Below are 20,398 nucleotides of genomic sequence, written 5' to 3' on the forward strand. Positions count from 1 at the left end.
AAACCAGAAAATATGGAGTGCAACTCTAACATGAAGGGGGGGAGAAAGAGAGAGAGATCTGCAGATTTGTTTAAAATAATGAAGCACAATTGAGAGAAAAGCCTTTAAGGTGTCAAAGAAATGGAGAGCATTAGCAGTGTGGTCACTGCGTTTATAATTATTGGTACCAATTGGAAGAAAATCTGAAATCTCATGATACTAATAGGAGCTTTTCCAACAGTTAAAGTCAACATAGTGCAAAAAGTTCACCAGCCCACCATTACGCTTTACTGAAATCGTAGTGACCACACTGATGAGGATTTCTCCCCTCCACACTCAAAAATAGAAGAAAAACAAACGCATATCACACCTTTCTCAATAATATATGTATTTTAAATCAAACACAATTAAATAGGTATGATTTTTAGATTAAGTACATGAATACGTATGCATCCGAAAACATAGAAATGGTACATAGTACCAAAAACCTAGACACAGCCTTTATTGCTTGTTTCTGTGATAATACTCAATCTCAATACAATTAGGTAACATCTGAGTAAATACCTCCATTTATCAGATATCATCTAGAAACGTGAGATTTTCCAAACCTTTTACGAAAAAAAATCATACATATATATTTTTAAAATTTATTTATATATATATATAGATACAGATTTTTTTTCTCCTGTGCCGATTTTTTGAACAAAAATCCTGAAGGTATCTTCTAAGGGCTGACAATAAAACAGATTGCAACAAACCAATGGAGTGGCATTTAGAACACAGCAAAGCTCTATTATAATAGTCACTTCAAATGTTCTCAAACCATACACCCAGAACCCAGATTTAAAGAGCGCTTTGTAATCCTTTGATTTGCACCTCGATGCAGCAACTTCATGAGAAAACCCTTCATAGTGCCCTGACTGGTATTAAAGTCATTGAAACATGTGCGCAACTTGAGGCTGGAGCTCCTGGAATGCATAGTTTTCTTCATACAAACAACGGAGTAATGTCAGACTGTGTAAAGTACAGTGTTGTTTCACGGCTGTGTTAACAGAAAGGAGGAGTCCTCTGTTGGACGTGGAGTGAAGCCGCTAGAACAGGAGGGTACAGGAACCGATTGCTCTTCCTATTAGTCATAGCTGTAATTAGAAAAAAAACACACACAACAATCAACTTTCAAGCTTGCAAAAGGCTAAGTTGCTTTCAGAAAACAAAGGAAACAGGTTTGATGACTTTTACTGTATCTGTGATCTAACATGTACAGGATACAAAGGTAAACAATTTTACAACACGAAGTTATAGTCCAGCAATTTTATTTTAAATTCACAAGCTTTCGGAGGTAGCCTCCGAAAGCTTGTGAATTTAAAATAAAATTGCTGGACTATAACTTGGTGTTGTAAAATTGTTTACAATTGTCAACCCCAGTCCATCACCGGCATCTCCACATCAGGATACAAAGGAACAGATACACCCCTTCAGCTATTTAATGTTACATATGCTTTCATAACAGTTATATATCTGGCCCATCCTGGTTTTATCCCTCTAACATTCAGTGAAGCCAGCTCTCTCTGCAGGTCAAATCAAGTGATAAAAGAGTACTTTCTCAACCCCTCTGCCCCCTGTTCTTTGTCCATTAGTTGCCCACCGCCCTGTAATGTGCTCAAAGACATGTCTCTGTACGGGAAGCGTACTATAGGGATGCAAGTACAGGTAACTATAACCTGTTTGTTATTCTATATACACTATATAGTGCAAATGTTATTTACCATTATTAGCAGCAAAATCATTGCTGTATTTTGAGCCCTTCCTGTACCTAACAGGTGATGTAATGTACCCAAGGTCTTTCATTATAACTATCGTGGTAGCCACTGATTCGGTCACATGGTGTAACGTACACTCCTGCCAGTCTTTCGAGACAGTTATGGTAGATAACTCCACAGTACTGCAATAAGAGAACAGTCGTGCCGTATTTTTGGGCTGCGTCACGATCCCTGCACCTCAGGGAACTCTTGTGACTGCTCAAGCTTCACTTTTTCTGTTTAAGATGTTACGTGACATTCTCAAAATGTATTGCAGCCATCGACCACATGCTTTCCTTGTTTGCATAGCTGTTACGAAAGCATTAGTAACATCAAATTGCTGAAGAACTGTATGAAAACAGCAGCTGTATCAAGAACTTTAACTTGCTATCATCAGCAGCCATTGAAAGAGAGATCAAGAATGGTCGAGTCGGACCCTTTCTGCCTGTTTCATGCTTCTTATTTCACACAATTTATGAGATTAAGCAATAAACATACTATACATCCTTGATTCATCTACATAGACTACATTTAAAACAAAATCACAAGCTGTCCAATATACAAACCAGTGTCATATCATAATTTTTAAGTGCATTTACAAAAGTGGACAGGATCACCTTAGTGTTGAATCATTCTTAAATATTTTGTATAAAATAAATGCAAATTTAACAAGTACAAAATTGTATGTTGCATGTCCATCCAATGTGGAATGACTGGACACCAAGAAAGCATAGAAGTTTAAAACAAAGTAAAAATAAATCAGACACCCTTTAAAACAACAATGTGGGTCTGGTTTTCAGTTAGTATGCAGAACTAAAGAAACTTCATTAATATAGTACATACAGGTTATAGTCAGTGCACTACATCAACAACAGCTTCATTCAGTTTGACAAACAGTCTAACCTTCTAGGAACGAACTGATGAATCCATTAAATCGTCTCAAAAATTATATATGAATGGGAAAAATTGTTCCATTGAGATATTAGAAACATATTCAACTCTTCATAAACCTAAAGGAAATGTCTGCTTGAGACAGTGAGATCACTGATCTTGCACATTAATGATTCACTTCTCTACAATGGAACACTCGCCAATAATTCTATAACTAGTTCATATGAAACAAAATTCGCTTGCAATAAAATATATTAAGATAGATCTCAGTAATATTAGAGGGAATTTGGTGATGGGGTCACTAACTGAAGTTAGCTGCTGTACAAATCTTGTGCAGTCTTCAATTTGTCTCAATCTGCTGTACAGAATGGAGACAAATTGTAAAAGATGAGCAAAGGGATATGGTGGTGATGTAAAGTGACAACAGATAAACAATGAGTAGCAGATCTCCAGACCGAGAGTGGGGGGGTGGTGGGGGGGAAAGAGGAGCAGAAATGCAAAGACAGCAAGACAAGGGTTAGGGAAACTTCAACATGTTGTTTAAATAGGTGAGAGGATCAGAAAAAAAGGTTATTTGGCACTCTATCAAGACATTTTAAAAAACATTTGCTGAGGTGGTCTGACATTAACACTAAGTTCAGCACTGTGCTGCATCAATTTTAACCACATTATGTAATGAAATACCCTATTTCAAAAATGAATGGAATTGCATGCTTACAACTGAATGTTAATATTAGCAAACAAGGGGATTAGTTATGGTGACACGTGAAGAACATTTTGGAGACACTTATTTCATGGCACAAAACAAGCACTCAGTTCACTGGCTTTCATTTTCACCTGGACCTACTGTCAGATGCTGTGTGCAACTGAATGATGTTTTCCACAGAAACTCCAAATATGAGTCAAGAGGTCAGCATTTTGAAAATATTGAGCTAAATAGATCCAACTCTTCGTTCCAATATAGTCAACAATTTATCTTGTGGAAACATCAAACCTATTTAACAAATAATTTTACTTCATTAAAAAGAATTATTTCAGTAGGATCATCTGATTTTGGCATCTTTTGCTGCCCATTTATATTTTAAGAAAATATGCATTTGGGAGAATTTTTTTTTACTATTGGTTTTTTTACTAATACACAAACTCAGGGAAGAACTGTCATAAGCTGCTTTAAAAAAAATCCTCTATCCTGCCACGGCTCCCTTAGTAAATCTGTGAAACACTTGTAAACTGCACATATCCTATCCAGGCCTCTCAAAAGATAAAGAGGAAGAAAAACACAAACGTTGAAAAACCAAGTTTCTGAAGGTGTACAGCAAGTGGGTCAGCAGCCGAAATAAAAAGATGGGTTAACATACTGGGTGAAATCCTTCCCACTCAAAGCGTTAACTTCAGAAAGCTAGTCTGCCAAATTAGGATCAAATTAAACTATTTCGTGCAGTGGTGTCCTGTCTACTGGCATATTGATTTATAATTTATTTCACTTTCATTCCTTAACAATCAGAGATGGGAACTAGCTCCCCTGAAGGTTCAGTGAAAGTGAGTTTATCCAGTGGACATCTGAACCATAAAAATCCAGGCCATGTGGAGTTAGCTGATCTCAGTCAGGAGAGGTGGAGGTGGAGAGAAATCAGTCTGAATCGCCTGTGTGTACAGGACCGGGTTTGACCGTGGAGTCCCCTGTAATTGAACAGCCGACCACTAGTCACTTTCGAGGCTCCTACATTGATAACTGAACGACATGCCAGTGGACAGTGGAATTCTACCACGGCAAGGAGTCAACATTGTCAGGTGAGAGAGAGATAGAGGTAGAAAGAGCGAGAGAGAGGGGGGGCAGGGGAGCGAGAGAGAGGGGGGGAGGGGAGGGGGAGAGGGGAGGGGGGAGGAGAGGGGAGAGGAGCGAGAGGGGGAGGGAGAGGGGAGGGGGGGGGAGAGGGGAGAGGGGAGGGGGGGGAGAGGGGAGGGGGGGGAGAGCGGAGAGCGGAGGGGGGAGAGCGGAGAGCGGAGGGGGGAGGGGGAGAGGGCGGAGGGGGGAGAGCGGAGGGGGGAGAGCGGAGGGGGGAGAGCGGAGGGGGGAGGGAGAGAAAGAGAGGGAATGGGGGAGAGAAAGAAAGGGAAAGAGCGAGAAAGAAAGAGCGGGAAAGAAAAACTATCCTGCCAAAGGGACATGGTACCACTGCTTTGGTAAAGGACCAGTCCACTACTGCCATTTAGCTTTCATTACACTAATTGCCTAAAATCCACAAACTGTTTAGTTTGCTATTCGTTGTCATTTTTAATTCTCTTAAACCATTGACAGGTGAAAAATAACCACCTACCTGAGACACATAAATGTTTCCTTTACATTCTGGTCCACTGTGAATAACACAACACGTTATCAGGAGTTCATAATGGTAATACTGTTAAAGATGTAGTGTTTCAGCAGGACCAATTCATTACCTTTGGGGACTTTACAATGAGAGGTTCACTTTGTGCTTGTTGAATGACGTCATTGACAATCATCTTGGCTATCTTCCAAGCCATCTCTTCCTGGGCCTAAAACAGAAACAACTTCACAGTCCTACATTGTTATATGACTAGATGAGTAGAGCAACTCTAGTGTACAGAATGACCCAGGAACTTGAGTGCACATTATTTCCCTAGTTTTTTCCCTTCCATGCCAACCTCCCTCTGTGGCATACTCTTCATGCCCACCTGGATCTGAAACATTGCACAATGAAGGGAATGAGATGTTGTTGCACTGCAACTTTAAAATGAGTCGGAGTAGAGGGAGCTTTATTCTGTATCTAACACATGTTGCTCCTGACCTGAGGGTTTTGGTGAGGGAGCTTTACTCTGCTTTGAACCCATGCTGTACCACATGAGGAAGTTATCATGAGCAATTAATCCACAAGGAAGGAAGGAGACATGGAATAGGACAGAGTATTCTGATTAAAACCAGAGAAAGCAAAGGTTGGTTGTAAATGGAGCTGTGCCAACATGGCAAGGGTCCACCAGCAACATGCCACAGAGATCAGTGCTGTTTACCATGTACATAAATGATTTGGAGCTGGGAACAGGAATAAAGCTGAGTTTGCAGATGATACTAAATGGGGTGGGGGTTAGAGAAACAAACATTAAGGAACAGGCAAACCAAATACAAGTGGCTGGAGTATAAACTAACGCACTCTAGGCGACAGGACAACACAGGTTAGAAATCTAGGGGGATTGTGGACAGCCATCTGTACTGCGTGCAACGGCAGTAAGGAAATGTAACTGGATCTTGGGACGTATAACCAAAGTGACAGAGCATATATCTCAGGAAATGTGACTGAGTCTGTAAAAGTCACTGATACAGCGAGGAGTACAGTGTACAATTCTGATCACCACACTCCATCAAAGTATCTGAGAAATGAGGAGAGTTTAAAAAGTCTGGGATTGTTTACATTGGAGATCAGAAGGCTGAGAGAAAATATCGTCTAGTATTCAAGATCTAAAAGGAAAGACCCCATGAACCCTGATAATATATTCAAGATTGACACAAACTCTAGAACCAGGAGGCACTGGCAAAAGCTTAGATGAGTAGAAGGTGCAGAGACAGTTCAAATTTAACCACTTTACGAAGAGGGTGGCAAAGGTATGGAATGGACTGTCCAGGGAGGCGTGAAAACAAATTGGATCACTATTGGAGGGAATGGGTGATTAATCGCTATTAATTCTGGGAACGGCCAAATGGACGGCATAGACTTTCCCGGCCCTGTACTTTCCTGTTTTCCATAACCCTATTTGCTCAGGACGGGAAAAGCAGTGATTGAGTGAATGTACGGACACTGTACAACAAATGGAAGAACCTTAACAGAATCTCTCTCCCTTCCTCTCTTTCGTCCCCACAACAGGATCTCACCTCGCCTCCCACACCAGTTTGTCCACAAGACAGCTGTTCCTTTAAAGTATCATTCTTGTCTCAGTTGGTAGCACTCTCACCTTCGAGTCAGAAATTAAGGGGTTTTAGCCCCACTCCAACACACAATCTAGATTAACACTTGATTACTCCCCCAGTGGACTACTGGGGGAATTCTGCATCGTCAGAAGTGCCATCCTTTGAATGAGACATTAAACTAAGGCTTTGTTAGTTCAACTGGTTCAGTGATTCAGGTCGATGTTAAAAGATCCCACAGCACTATTTGAAGAGGAGCAGGGAGTTCTCCCAGTGACCTGGCCAAAATTCCTCCCTCAACCAACACCACAAAGCAGGTTTAATGATCATTCATCTGATTGCTGTTTGTGGGATATTGCTGTGCACACAATGGCCACTGCGTTTACCCATATAACAGCAACTGCACAAAAGTAATTCACTGGATGTGAAGTGCTTTGGGAAACATGATAAGATACTGTAAGTGTAAATTCTTTCTTTTCTTCACATATAAAAGATTATTTATTGTATCTAGAGACAGTTACCCGCCATGATTCCTATCCAAGCATCCACCAAGATGGTGGCCCTCTGTACGTTCACAGAGAGTGCAGGGTAGAGTTGCCTCTCCAAGTACAAGTGCACAGGAAGTCAAATCATTAGGTGGATGTGGAGTAGAGAGGTGGAATAAAGTCCCTAATGCAGTTTTTCCTAAATGATGAAGTGTTCAGTAGTTCTCTATGTAATCCAAATTTTATTTTTGTAATAATCAGCATTAGGCATTTACAGAAAATATTTGTTCATTTATTAGTTCACAGTCGAAGAGGAAATTCATTTAATCACAATTAAAGAAGTGATTAGGGCATAATTTGTGAAAAAATCAGAACCCAACACAAAAATAACATTGCATTTATATGACATCCTTCCTATAGAATGTCTAAAAGCACTTCAGGGATGGGATGGGAGGATAATGCCAACCAGGAGCACCACTTGGAGGAAGCACTGAGGGCGGCAAGGGCACAGAATGTACTCTGGGTGGGGGACTTCAATGTCCATCACCAAGAGTAGCTCGGTAGCACCACTACTGACCGAGCAGGCAGAGCCCTGAAGGACATAGCTGCCAGACTGGGCCTGCGGCAGATGGTAAGAGAACCAACACAAGGGAGAAACCAACTTGACCTCATCCTCACCAATCTACCTGTCGAAGATGCATCTGTCCCCATGACAGTACTGGTAGGAGTGACCACTGCACAGTCTTGTCAGTGGTCACACTGAGGACACCGTCCTTCGTGTTGTGTGGCACTCCCACCATGCTAAATGAGATAGATTCAGATCATAGAAACATAGAAAATAGGAGCAAGAGTAAGCCATTCGGCCCTTCGGGCCTGCTCCACCATTCAAAATGATCATGGCTGATCGTCTAACTCAGTACCTTGTTCCCGCTTTTTCCCCATATCCCTTGATCCCTTTAGCATTAAGAAATATATCTATCTCCTTCTTGAATACATCTAATGACTTGGCCTCCACTGCCTTCTGTGGTAGAGAATTGCACAGGTTCACCTCCTTCTGAGTGAAGAAATCTCTCCTCATCTCGGTTCTAAATGGCATACCCCGTATCCTGAGACTGTGACCCCTGGTTCTGGACTCCCCAGCCATCGGGAACATCCTCCCTGCATCTAGTCTCTCTAGTCCTGTTAGAATTTTATATGTTTCGATGAGATCACCTCTCATTCTTCTAAACTTGAGTGAATATAGGCCTAGTTGACCCAATCTCTCCTCATACGTCAGTCCTGCCATCCCAGGAATCAGTCTGGTAAACTTTGGTTGCACTCCCTCCATGGCAAGGACATCCTTCCTCAGATAAGGAGACCGTAACTGAACACAATACTCCAGATGTGGTCTCACCAAGGCCCTGTATAACTGCAGTAAGACATCCCTGCTCCTGTACTCAAACCCTCTTGCAATGAAGGCCAACATACCATTCGCCTTCCTAACTGCTTGCTGTACCTGAATGCTCGCTTTCAGCGACTGATGTACAAGGACACCCAGGTCTCGTTGCATCTCCCCTTTTCTCAATCTATCACCATTCAGATAATCTGCCTTTCTGTTTTTACAACCAAAGTAGATAACCTCACATTTATCCACGTTATACTGCATCTGCCATGTTCTTGCCCACTCACCCAACTTGTCTAAATCACATTGGAGCCTCTTTGCATCCTCCTCACAGTTCACATTCCACCCCAGCTTTGTGTCGTCTGCAAACTTGGAAATGTTACATTTAGTTCCCTCATCCAAATCATTGATATATATTGTGAATAGCTGGGGCCCAAGCACTGATCCCTGCGGTACCCCACTAGTCACTGCCTGCCACCCGGAAAAAGACCCATTTATTCCTACTCTCTGTTTCCTGTCTGTCAACCAATTCTCAATCCATGCCAGTATATTCCCCACAATCCCATGTACTTTAATTTTGCACACTAACCTCTTGTGTGGGACCTTATCAAAAGCCTTCTGAAAATCCAAATACACCACATCCACTGGTTCTCCCCTATCTATTCTACTAGTTACATCCTCAAAAAACTCCAGTAGATTTGTTAAGCATGATTTCCCTTTCATAAACCATGCTTACTTTGTCCAATCCCGTTAATGCCCTCCAAGTGTTCTGTTATCACATCTTTTATAATAGACGCTAGCATTTTCCCCACTACTGATGTTAGGCTAACTGCTTGCTGCACCTGTAATTCCCTGTTTTTTCTCTCCCTCCTTTTTTAAATAGTGGGGTTACATTTTCCACCCTCCAATCTGTAGGAACAGTTCGAGTCTATAGAATTTTGGAAGATGATCACCAACTCATCCACTATTTCCAGGGCCACTTCCTTTCGTACTCTGGGATGTAGATTATCAGGCCCTGGGGATTTGTCAGCCTTTTGCCCCATTAATTTCCCTAGCACTATTTTTTTTTAAACTAATACTGGTTTCCTTCAGTTCCTCCCTCTCACTAGGCCCTAGGTTCCCTAACATTTCTGGGAGGTTATCTGTGTCCTCCTTTGTGAAGACAGAACCAAAGTATGTGTTTAATTGTTCTGCCATTTCTTTGTTCCTCATTATAATTTCCCCCATTTCTGACTGTAAGGGACCTACATTTGTCTTCACTAATCTTTTTCTCTTGACATATTTATAGAAGCTTTTACAGTCAGTTTTTATGTCCCTGCTAGTTTACTCTCATACTCTATTTTTCCCCTCTTAATTAATCTCTTTGTCCTCCTTTGCTGAATTCTGAACTACTCCCAATCCTCAGGCTAGCCGCTTTTTCTGGCAATTTTATATGTCTCCTCTTTGGATCTAATACTATCCCTAATTTCTTTTGTAAGCCACAGTTGAGCCACCTTTCCTGTTTTATTTTGCGCCAGACAGGAATGAATAATTGTTGCAATTCCTGCACACATTCTTTAAATATTAGCCATTGCCTATCCACCGTCATCCCTTTTAGTAAAGTTCCCCAATCTATCATAGCCAACTTGCACCTCATACTTTCGTAATTTTCTTTATTTAGATTCAGGACCCTAGATTCAGGACCCTAGTTTCAGATTCAACTACTTCACTCTCCATTTTAATGGGGAATTCTATCATGTGTGGTTGTTCTTCCCGAAGGGACCCCGCACAACAAGATTGTTAATTAATCCTTTCTCATTGCACAGTACCCAGTCTAGGATCGCCTGTTCTCTAGTTGGTTCCTCAACGCATTGGTCTAGAAAACCATCACGTACCCACTCCAGGAATTCCTCCCCCACAATATTATTGCTAATTTGGTTTGACCAATCTATATGTAGATTAATGTCACCAATGATTATAGTTGTATCCTTCTTGCATGCATCTCTAATTTCCTGTTTAATGCCCTCCCTTACATCTCCACTACTGTTTGGGGACCTATAGACAACCCCCATCAACGTTTTCTGCCCCTTGGTGTTTCTTAGCTCCACCCATACAGATTTCACATCGTGATTTTCCGAGCCAATATCCTTCCTCACTATTGCATTGATTTCCTCCTTTACTAACAACGCTACTCCACCTCCTATCCCTTTTTGCCTGTCCTTTCTGAATATTGAATAGCCCTGGATGTTCAGTTCCCATCCTTGGTCACCCTGCAGCCATCTCTCCTTAATCGCAACTGTATCATAACCGTTAATATCTATCTGCGCTGTTAATTCATCTAGCTTATTGTGAATGCTCCGCGCATTAAGACACAATGCCTTTAGACTTGTCTTTTTAAGATTGCTAGTCATCTTAGGGTTATAGTGCAAAATAAAACTATTTGTTTTTCGCCCTTGTTTTCTCTGCCTTCCACTATTGCTTCTTCCCTTTCTGTATTTTGTTTCGATCCTTGTTTCCCCCTCCTCTGTCAGATCTAGCAGCTCAAAACCGGGCATACCGAGGTGCTGTGGGCCATCAGCAGAATTGTATTCCACCACAATCTGTAATCTCATGGCCCAGCATATCCCTCACTCTACCATTACCATCAAGCCAGGGGAATGACCCTGGTTCAATGAGAATTGTCGAAGAGCATGCCAGGAGCAGCACCAGGCTTACCTAAAAATGAGGTGCCAACCTGATGAGGCTACAACTCAGGACTGCATGCATGCTAAACAGAAGAAACAGCATGCTATAGACAGAGCTAAGCGATCCCACAATCAACGGATCAGAACAAAGCTCTGCAGTCCTGCCACATCCAGTCGTGAATGGTGGTGGACAATTAAACAACAAACGGGAGGAGGAGGCTCTGTGATCCTCCCCATCCTCAATGATGGCGGAGTCCAGCATGTGAGTGCAAAAGACAAGGCTAAAGCGTTTGCAACCATCTTCAGCCAGAAGTGCCGAGTGGATGATCCATGTCGGCCTCCTCCCGAGATCCCCACCATCACAGAAGCCAGTCTTCAGCCAATTCAATTCACTCCACGTGATATCAAGAAACGACTGAGTGCACTGGACACAGTAAAGGCTATAGGCCCCGACAACATCCCAGCTGTCGTGCTGAAGACTTGTGCTCCAGAACTAGCCGTACCTCTAGCCAAGCTGTTCCAGTACAGCTACAACACTGGCATCTACCCGACAAAGTGGAAAATTGCCCAGGTATGTCCTGTCCACAAAAAGCAGGACAAATCCAATCCAGCCAATTACCGCCCCATCAATCTACTCTCAATCATCAGCAAAGCGACTGAAGGCGTTGTCGACAGTGCTATCAAGCGGCACTTACTCGCCAATAACCTGCTCACCAATGCCAGGTTGGGTTCCGCCAGGACCACTCGGCTCCAGACCTCATTACAGCCTTGGTCCAAACATAGAAAAAAGTGCTGAATTCCAGAGGCGAGGTCAGGGTGACTGCCCTTGACATCAAGGCATCATTTTACCGAGTGTGGCCTCAAGGAGCCCTAGTAAAATTGAAGTCAATGGGAATCAGGGGGAAAACTCTCCAGTGGCTGGAGTCATAACTAGCACAAAGGAAGATGGTAGTGGTTGTTGGAGGCCAATCATCTCAACCCCATGATATTGCTGCAGGATTTTCTCAGGGCAGTTTCCTAGGCCCAACCATCATCAGCTGCTTCATCAATGACCTTCCCCTCCATCATAAGGTCAGAAGTGTGGATGTTCACTGATGATTGCACAGTGTTCAGTCCCATTCGCAACCCCTCAGATAATGAAGCAGTCCGTGCGCGCATGCAGTGACCTGGTTAACATTCAGGCTTGGCCTGATAAGTGACAAGTAACATTCGTGCCAGGCAATGACCATCTCCAACACAAGAATGTCTAACCACCTCCCCTTGACATTCAACGGCATTACCATTGCTGAATCCCTCACCAACAACATCCTGGGGGTCACCATTGACCAGAAACTTAATTGGACCAGCCACATAAATACTGTGGCTACAAGAGCAGGACAGAGGCTGGGTATTCTGCGGCGAGTGACTCACCTCCTGACTCCCCAAAGCCTTTCCACCATCCACAAGGCAAAAGTCAGGAGTGTGATGGAACACTCTCCACTTGCCCGGATGAGTGCAGCTCCAACAACATTCAAGAAGCTTGACACCATCCAGGACAAAGCAGCCCACATGATTGGCACCCCATCCACCACCTTAAACATTCACTCCCTCCACCACCGGCGCACCGTGGCTGCAGTGTGTACCATCTACAAGATGCAATGCAGCAACTCGCCAAGGCTTCTTCGACAGCACCTCCCAAGCCTGTGACCTCTACCACCTAGAAGGACAAGAGCAGCAGGCACATGGGAACCCCTCCACCTGCACATTCCCCTCCAAGTCACACACCATCCTGACTTGGAAATTTATCGCCGTTCCTTCATCGTCGCTGGGTGAAAATCCTGGAACTCCCTACCTAACAGTACTGTAGGAGTACCTTCGCCACACGGACTGCAGCGGTTCAAGAAGACAGCTCACCATCACCTCCTCAAGGGCAATTAGTGATGGGCAATAAATGCTGGCCTTGCCAGCGATGCTCACATCCCATGAATGAATTAAATAAATGGGAAATATTGAGGGCCGGGCGTGCAAAACACAGAATAAAGATGAGGGTTTTATGAAAACGTGGAAAGCGAATAGCCCTGTTATTAAATTCGGACTGTAGTCCGAGATCAATGCTCATGGGATGTTTTGTGTTAATCATGGTTGCAAATAAATATGGTACTGGTTAACTCAGACACTGTTCATACAAATACAGGGAATACCAATCAAGGATAGGATTTGAACAGGTGCTCAATTTTCTCCTGCGAGAGACTGGGATTACTTAAATTCATACTGTAAGCATGGCACAAATGATTAAAAAGTGATCAACTTCAAAATCCCTATTTAATTTATTCAACTTGTTGTCCTTACTGCAACTCCCCTGTTTCTCAATGATCATTTCACCCATGTATGCTGTCTTGCTTGGCAGATTACGGCTGACATATTTGGGTGGCTACACTGGCTGGCTATGTAGTTGAAATAGATGCTGCAACATCTAAGAATGTGGAACTCGCTACCACAAAGAGTAGTTGAGGCAAATAGCATAGTTGCATTTAAGAGGAAGCTAGATAAGCACATGCGGTAGAAAGGAATAGAAGGGAATCCTGATAGGGTGAGATAAAGTAGGGAGGGAGGAGGCTCATGTGGAGCTTAAACGCCGGCATAGACCAGTTGGGCCGGCCGAAAGGCCCGTTTCTGTGCTGTAGTTTCGATGTAACACGCTGCAGCACGTACTCTTTCATGCAGCATTGTGTGGTCATACTGTGTGGCTGCTCGTTTTAATTCAAATTATTTTCTATTGCCAAATCTGCATTCGTGGAGTTTGAGATTTTTCCTGTTTTTAAAGTGGAAGTGAAAATCACAGATAAAGCACAAAGGTCACATCCATGTCAACATATCGGTATATTACGATTATATTACTGTCAATGAAAACCATTTGGTGTTCATCACATTCTGGTGAGGATTGAAATGTGGACTTCCGCTGGAACTTGGCGGAATACTGTTTACACTGTGGGAGGGATAAGGAAGAGACTGCGGATTCAAATCAGTCACTGAATTTGCAGAAAGTAAGAATCTTGTGACACTTTACCATCATCGCCTAAAGCAGCCCAACAGAGCTGAGAATTTCTTTGCAAAATTACAAAGTTATTGAAGTTTCAAAGTAGAGAATGGGCCAATTTAAAAACGATTTTTTTTTAAAATAAATCAGTGTCATAAAATTTACCTCATCTGTGCTCCCCTGTACCCATTTCTTCATGGCCTGTGAAAACATGGAACCTGTTTGAAATAATATAAAAATAGGTTTACAAATGTAATTGAGTACACCAGTAAGTAGAATGCCTTCTTACTATGAAGTTTTCAGAAAAACAACACAACCCCCAATTTACTACCGGAGGTTAAGTTGATGGTTGGCATTTTAACACAGTTTAGCACAGTTGCTGGTGTCAGTAACTGTTAGAGATTGCTAGCTGCAGTGATCCATAAGAAACATAAGAAAAAGCAGGAGTAGGCCATACGGCCCCACGAACCTGCTCCGCCATTCAATAAGATCATGGCTGATCTTCGACCTCAACTCCACTTACCTACCCAATCCCCATATCCCTTGATTCCCCTAGAGTCCAAAAATCTATCTCTCTCAGCCTTGAATATACTCAACGAGGGGTAGGTGAGCAATCAATCTCCACCAGCTCGGTCAAGGGAAAGCATCAATTCAAGGGGGAATAGCACAGGGGGAAGAGGAGGAATAAGCAAAAGGCAATTTTGGCTGACATAAGGGCTGTGATCATTAACAAGCTTTATTTTTCTAAGTATTTTTGTCTCTATTTGTTCATTTCTTTCCATCTTCTTAAGTCTTCTTGCACAATATATAGAACAGGTTATTTGTCAGGCCATGGCATTTGTGAGTTTCTAGTAGAGGATACACTGCAAATATGCACAGGTTTCCTCAGAGCAGATCTGAGCAATACGAACGGCAACTTGCATTTATACAGTGCCTTTAATGTAGTAAAACATCCCAAGGTGCTTCACAGGAGCGTTATCAGACAAAAACGGACACCGAGTCAACGAAGGAGATATTAGGAGGGGTGACAAAGATAAATCCGCTATGAAATTTCTCAAGTAAGAACAATATGAGTGAGCACTTGCCTTTTGATTTTTTCACATCTGGCTCTGGTTCGGACTCTCTTATAAACTGGCCAAGTTCATTTATCTTCCCAAATGTCATTCTCCTGCAAAATAAATCAAGAAGAATTCTGACACAATTGACATAAACTGGTATTACAATTTATTGTTCGCACTTAATTTTCTAGTTAGAGACTAATGGTGCAGTAGTACCATTAGTACTAATGGTACTACTGTACTCTACTAGAACTAGGAGATCCTATAAGATAATGAGCCAGACTAAGTACAAACTGAAGGACTGAATGCACAGGAGAAACAACACATGACCTTTGGTATGGCTGAAGGGAAAATTAAATGTGATCTAAGTTAATAAATGTTTAGAACTGTATAAAGGACAAATAAAGAGAGAGAGAGAGAGAAAAAAAAGGAGCGAAAAAGACATATGGTTATCGAGGTATGAATGTTATCTGACTACATCCAGATACAAGCGTTTGTTTATATTTAAATTGAGCTATCTCCTGTTAATGCTAACAGAACTTAGGTGTATCTGAATGAATTCCAGGAACCTTACTGCTCGCAATTTTGAACACTAAGATAAGAAATAGGAGGAGTGGGCCACACGGCCCCTCGAGCCTGCTCCACCATTCAATCAGATCATGGCAGACCTTCGACCTCAAATCCACTTTCCCGCCCGATCCCCATATCCTTTGATTCCCCTCGAGACCAAAAATCTATCCATCTCAGCCTTGAATATATTCAATGACTCAGCATCCACAGCCCTCTGGGTAGAGAATTCCTAAGGTTCACAACCCTTTGCGTGAAGAAATTCCTCCTCATCTCAGTCTTGAATGGCTGACCCCTTATCCTACAATTGTGCCCCCTAGTTCTGGACTCTCTAGCCAGGGGAAACAATCTCTCAGCATCTACCCTATCAAGCCCCCTCATAATCTTGTATGCTTCAATGAGATCATCTCTCATTCTTCTAAACTCCAGAGAGTATAGGCCCATTCTACTCAACCTCTCGATAGGACAACTCCCCCATCCCAGGAATTAATCTAGTGAACCTTCATTGCACCGCCTCAAAGGCAAGTATATCCTTCCTTAGATAAAGAGACCAAAACTGTACACAGTATGCCAGGTGAGGCCTCACCAAAGCCCTGTCCAACTGTAGTAAGACTTCCTTTACTCTTGTACTCCAACCCCCTTGCAATAAAGGCCAGCATGCCATTTGCCTTCCTAATTGCCTGCTGTACCTGCATGCTAACTTTGTGTTTCTTGTACAAGGACACCCAAGTCTCTCTGAACACCAACTTTTAATAGTTTCTCACCATTTAAAAAATATCCTGTTTTTCTATTCTTCCTACCAAAGTGAATAACCTCACATCTCCCCACATTATACTCCGTCTGCCACCTTCTTGCCCACTCACTTAACCTGGCTATATCCCTTTGCAGACTCTGTGTCCTCCTCACAGCTTACTTACCCACCTAGCTTTGTATCATCAGCAAACTTGGATACATTACACTCGGTCTCTTCATCTAAGTCATTAATATAGATTGTAAATAGCTGAGGCCCAAGCACCGATCCTTGAGGCATCCCACTAGTTACAGCCTGCCAACCTGAGAATGATCCGTTTATCCTTACTCTCTGTTTTCTGTCCTTTAACCAATCCTCTATCCATGCTAATCTGTTACCCCCAACCTCATGAGCCCTTACCTTATGTAACAACCTTTTATTTGACTCCTTCTCAAATGCCTTTTGAAAATCCAAATATACTACATCCACTGGTTCCCCTGTATCTGCCCTGTTACTTACATCCTCAAAAAACTCGAATAAATTTGTCAAACATGATATCGCTTTCATAAAACCATGTTGACTCTGCCTAATCATATTATGATTTTCTAAGTGCCCTCTTACCACTTCTTTAATAATGGATTCCAGCATTTTCCCGACGACCGACGTCAGGCTAACTGGCCTTTAGTTCCCTGTTTTCTCTCCCTCCCTTCTTGAATAGCGGGGTAACATTTGCTACCTTCCAATCCATTGGGACCGTTCCAGAATCTAGAGAATTTTGTAAGATCATAATCAATGCATCCACTATCTCTGCAGCCACTTCTTTTAGAACCCTCGGATGTAGGCCATCAGGTCCAGGGGATTTGTTGGCTTTTAGTTCCATTCGTTTGTCCAGTACTTTTCCTCTACTGATATTAATTGTTTTAAGTTTCTCACTCTCATTTACCCCTTGGTTCCCCACTATTTTTGGTCTGCTTTTTGTGTCTTCTACTGTGAAGGCAGATACAAAATATTTGTTTTATGCATTTAAGGGAATCATGGGATATGGGGATAGGGCAGGAAAGTGGAGTTGAGATAGAAGATCACCCATGATGTTGCTGAATGGCGGAGCAGGCTCGAGGGGCCGTATGGCCTACTCCTGTTCCTATTTCTTATGTTCTTAAGTAATTTCCAGCAATAAGTTCCACTTTTTTCAGAGCTTTATCAATCGTGATTTTCAGTTAAAGCAGAGTTACTGTAGTCAATAGCAACTTTACAGTGGAATAACCTTGCTGCTTACAGTGCCGGTTCTGAAATAGTCTGAACAATTGGAGGATAAATGGATTCAAAATTATTTTTTCAAATTGAGAATTTTTTTTTATAAAACAGACTGTTCAGTCAGTCTGACATCACATAGTTAATGTTTTAGCGATTTTAAAAAATGGCCTGTAGGTTTTGTCGGCATATTTATTCCCATATAGCAATAGGAGTAGGCCATTCAGCCCCTCGAGCCTGCTCCGCCATTCAATGACATCATGGCTGATCTGCATCCTAACTCCATCCACCTGCCTTGACTCCATATTCCTTAATACCCTTAGCTAGCTAATATCTCGCGATCTCAGATTTAAAATTATTAATTGAGCTTTTTGGGAGAGAGTTCCACACAATTCTACCATCCTTTGCGTGAAGAAGTGTTTCCTAACTTCTCTCCTGAATGGCCTGCCTCTGATTTTAAGGTTATGTCCCCTTGTCCTGGACTCCCCCACCAGCAGAAAAAGTTTCTCTCTATCTACCTTATCAATTCCTTTCAAAATGCTAAAAACCTCAATCAAATCACCCCTTTACCTTCTATATTCCAGGGAATACAAGCCTAGTTTATGTAATCTCTCCTTATAATCCAACCCTTCGAGTCCTGGTAACATTCTGGTGAACCTGCACTGCACTCCTTCCAAGGCCAATATATCCTTTCTAAGGTGCGGTGCCCAGAACTGTACACAGTACTCCAAAATGTGGTCTAACCAGGGCTTTGTACAGCTGCAGCAAAACTTCTTTCCCTTTATATCCTAGCCCTCTAGTTATAAAGGCTAACATTCCATTAGCCTTTTTGATTATTTTCTGTGCCTGACTACTACATTTTATTGATCTGTGTACATGAACTCCTACATCCCTTTGGACCTCCACTGTTCCTAGCTTTTCACCATTTAAAAAATACTCAGATCTGCCACTGTTTTGCTCACTCAATGCTCACTTAATCTATCAATGTCTCTTTGTAATTTTATGCTCCCGTCCACCCCCATATCTTCTCTGGTCAGCTGTTACATGCATACGAAAAATGATGGCCAGGAAAAGATTCCCTGGTCCATCCAGCCTGTCCCACACAAATATGATGTCATGTGTATCACAATATATACACTCCCCACCCCACCCAGCACCATGTGATCTCCTGAGAGAGGCGAAAAATAGATGAAAAACCCAGGCCAACTAGGGAAATAAAATCTGGTAAAAGTCCTCTCCTTAGGGGATCGAAACTAGTCCAGGAGTCCATTGGGGCCTGATTAACGTTACAGTACCGAACAGTTTTTCTGTATTGTCCCGTTTTGACTTTAGAAAAGGCCAAATTTTCAATGACAACAAGACGGCAGAAAACAAGCCGCTCAGCCTCAATATTTCCAACAGTTGCCATGACTCACCCCGCAAAAGTCCTGTGATATAAAGATTCTGGTTCTAGGCTCGCAGCGTCAACTATTATTGCTTCATCGAAGTTTTTCAGGATTTTTATCGTGGCCTTCCTGACGCCGTGCTATTTAAAAAACAAAAGAATAACATCACTGTTGACACAAAAACAAAATTATACTGCTTGATTTTTACCCTTGTCAAGGTGGCTCAAGGGGAAATTAAGTGTTACCCAAGACAATAAATGTCTAAAATTGTACAAGGAAGGTAAAACTGCATGCACGGTATCAATGCTGTTTGACCATATCCAGTCAAATCACAAAGCTGGTGAATAGTAAACGGTTCCTGTTTTCCACCCACCCATCCATCCATCCAGTATCCATAGGATGGGTCAGTGCAGAATTCCTCCAGATCATCCAGGCAGTAAGCCTAAACCTCAGCCTCCGTCCCCAAAGGATTTCCTTAGAATGACCTTTCTAATTCTCTGACCTATCCTATTGCCTCGTCCAGTGGGTATTGCTTTATAATACTCATTTTGATGAATTCTAAAGCAGCTTTGTTCTGTTGACTACCTACCCACTGATTCCTCCCTCAACCAACATTACCAATACTGATTAACTGGTCACTCATCTCATTTGCTGTTCATGGGACCTTGTGGACAAATTGGCGGCTGCATTTGGCTACATAACAGTTAGTACATTTCAAAAGTAATTCATTGGACATGTAGACTTCGGGATACCCTGAAGGCATGATAAGAAACGATGTAAATATAAGTTCTTTATTTCAAGATATCAAGTTGGTCATCTTTTATATGCTGCAAGTAACAAAATAATGATAGATCCTTCATTCCAGTACATTTTAGAGTATGCACTATACTGTGTTTCACCAACTGAACTACAAAATCAGACATACATTAAAGTGTTCTTAAGGCAAAGGTTTTCCATACCTGTGCCATACTACCATCAGAGCTGCCTGTGCTGGGTTCATGTTCATGAGGGCTATTTGGTCCTTGGCCAGGAAAGGGAGTAAAGGCTCCTGAAAATTCATCATTTCGAACTGAATGGATGAGATCATTCAAGTATTTGTAGTACAAATTACTAGACAAGAAACCAGGTAAGTAAACCTGAAAAGTATAAAAAGACAGGCTATTTATAACTAGGATGAAGAAAAGAATCTTTACATACATCAATATTTATGGTTTTCAAGCACAGTAAAAAATGTTTAACAGGTTACCTCTGTTCTACACGTCAGCAAATTGGCTACT

General features: G+C 42.1%; 1 protein-coding gene across 2 annotated transcripts in view; it reads right to left on the bottom strand.

The window, feature by feature from the left end:
* Positions 1–350: 350 nt before the first annotated feature.
* akap10 (A kinase (PRKA) anchor protein 10) overlaps positions 351–20,398 on the bottom strand; it is a 73,513-nt gene continuing 53,465 nt past the window's right edge. The window contains exons 10-16 of one of the 2 annotated variants that reach the window (XM_068008338.1): positions 20,081–20,257; positions 19,152–19,261; positions 15,216–15,298; positions 14,296–14,348; positions 5,109–5,204; positions 4,988–5,024; positions 351–1,118 (exon numbers count right to left, since the gene is read on the bottom strand). In XM_068008338.1, coding sequence (XP_067864439.1) covers positions 5,010–5,024; positions 5,109–5,204; positions 14,296–14,348; positions 15,216–15,298; positions 19,152–19,261; positions 20,081–20,257 — 534 coding nt within the window. In that variant the 3' untranslated portion in view covers positions 351–1,118; positions 4,988–5,009. The remainder of the gene's footprint in view (positions 1,119–4,987; positions 5,025–5,108; positions 5,205–14,295; positions 14,349–15,215; positions 15,299–19,151; positions 19,262–20,080; positions 20,258–20,398) is intronic. The other variant, XM_068008339.1, reaches the window with a different exon arrangement.

The sequence above is a fragment of the Heptranchias perlo genome, chromosome 28, assembly GCF_035084215.1.
Source record: "Heptranchias perlo isolate sHepPer1 chromosome 28, sHepPer1.hap1, whole genome shotgun sequence".
Classification (NCBI taxonomy): domain Eukaryota; kingdom Metazoa; phylum Chordata; class Chondrichthyes; order Hexanchiformes; family Hexanchidae; genus Heptranchias; species Heptranchias perlo.